This window comes from Hypomesus transpacificus, unplaced genomic scaffold (assembly GCF_021917145.1).
Source record: "Hypomesus transpacificus isolate Combined female unplaced genomic scaffold, fHypTra1 scaffold_166, whole genome shotgun sequence".
In the NCBI taxonomy this organism is placed as follows: Eukaryota; Metazoa; Chordata; class Actinopteri; order Osmeriformes; family Osmeridae; genus Hypomesus; species Hypomesus transpacificus.
This window is the reverse complement of record NW_025813727.1, coordinates 149,086-150,487: the sequence shown is the minus strand read 5'-3', so window position 1 is coordinate 150,487 and position 1,402 is coordinate 149,086. Positions and strand designations below refer to the sequence as shown.

Below are 1,402 nucleotides of genomic sequence, written 5' to 3'. Positions count from 1 at the left end.
GCAAATGTATGGGGTTGTTGGTTAACAACAAAGACCCTGTGTTGCCTTTGAAATGTCAATTGGGGGATTGTCATAGTCACAGCTAGTGGTGGTCATGTACCTGTCCAGTTTGGATCTGTTGGTCTCAGTTGCAACATGGAAATGAGAGCAGACAAGACACAGTCTGAAACAGCCATGTTACCAATGACTTGTTTATTGACTTGTTACTGGTCAAGTAATGTTGTATTGTGTCCAATGTTGAAACCAGGGCATGAAGCTAATAATTGCTGGTAAACATGTCTTACAAGGTAAGCAGAAGGCTTGAAATATAAACAGCTGTACTGGTAAAGGTATTTCAACAGATAATTCCATCTGTGCTCTCTAAAATGAAACAAAGCAATTTAAACAACCAATGAAGCAAGTCATTAACCACTTTAACTTTATTTATTTTGTACAATTTTCTTTTAAAATGTGTATTCCGTTTGGCACTTAAATCAAAGTGCAGAATGAATGTGTTTCTTCCATCAGGGAGTTCAGGACAAGGCAGGTACTGGACGGCTGGTCTCGGTTCAGATCTATTCAAGAGAACTTGTCAGAAAATTGGACCTTAATCTAATCTCAGTCGCTTTACTTTGACAATCTTGTTCCACTCTCCACCAATCCTTTGTAAATTCAGCCTCAGTTAACGGACACACACACACACATTGTGATGGCTGAACATGTCCTATCCTTCCTTCACCTCTGATAGGCTTTTTCATCCATCACTTCCGTCGTCCTCCTCAATACTCTCCATCTCTTATTCCCCGTCTTGTAATATGCTTCCCCTTTCTTGCTCTCTCTGTCTCTGCCTCTTTCCCTCTCTTTATCTCTACATTTCGATCCAACTCTTACATTTGTCTTTTCATCTATTACCTTCTCTCTGTTTCTTTTTATCATTCACAGTATCTTTCCTTTCATCTCCATCTCTCTTCTGCTCATTTTTTTTATTTCTCCCTCTTCCTATTATCTATCTTCTATGTCCTCTAATGTGCTCTCTGTCTCCCTAACTGTCTCCCTAACTCTCTCTCTCTCTCTCTCCTCTCTCTCTCTCTCTCTCTGTCTCTCTCTCTCTCATTCCCTCTCTCTCTCTCTCCCCCTCTTTCTTTCTGTATTCCCTTGCTTGTTCTATCTCATCCAACCATGATGTTTCTCTCCTCGTTAACTACCCCATCATCTCTGAAACATGAAGAGCAACAGACAAGGAGGAATGGAGGGATACAGAGGTTTGGAGAGAGGGAGGGAGGGGAGGGAGGGAGGGGGAGAGAGAGAGAGAGAGAGAGAGAGAGAGAGAGAGAGAGAGAGAGAGAGAGAGAGAGAGAGAGAGAGAGAGAGAGAGAGAGAGAGAGAGAGAGAGAGAGAGAGAGAGAGAGAGAGAGAGAGAGTG

At 42.3% G+C, this 1,402-nt stretch overlaps 1 protein-coding gene across 1 annotated transcript in view; it reads left to right on the top strand.

Moving 5' to 3' along the window:
* The first annotated feature begins 275 nt into the window (after positions 1-275).
* mgat4b (alpha-1,3-mannosyl-glycoprotein 4-beta-N-acetylglucosaminyltransferase B) overlaps positions 276-1,402 on the top strand; it is a 26,896-nt gene continuing 25,769 nt past the window's right edge. The window contains 1 exon segment of the mRNA XM_047051669.1: positions 276-287. Within this exon segment, the coding sequence (XP_046907625.1) occupies positions 276-287 (12 nt within the window).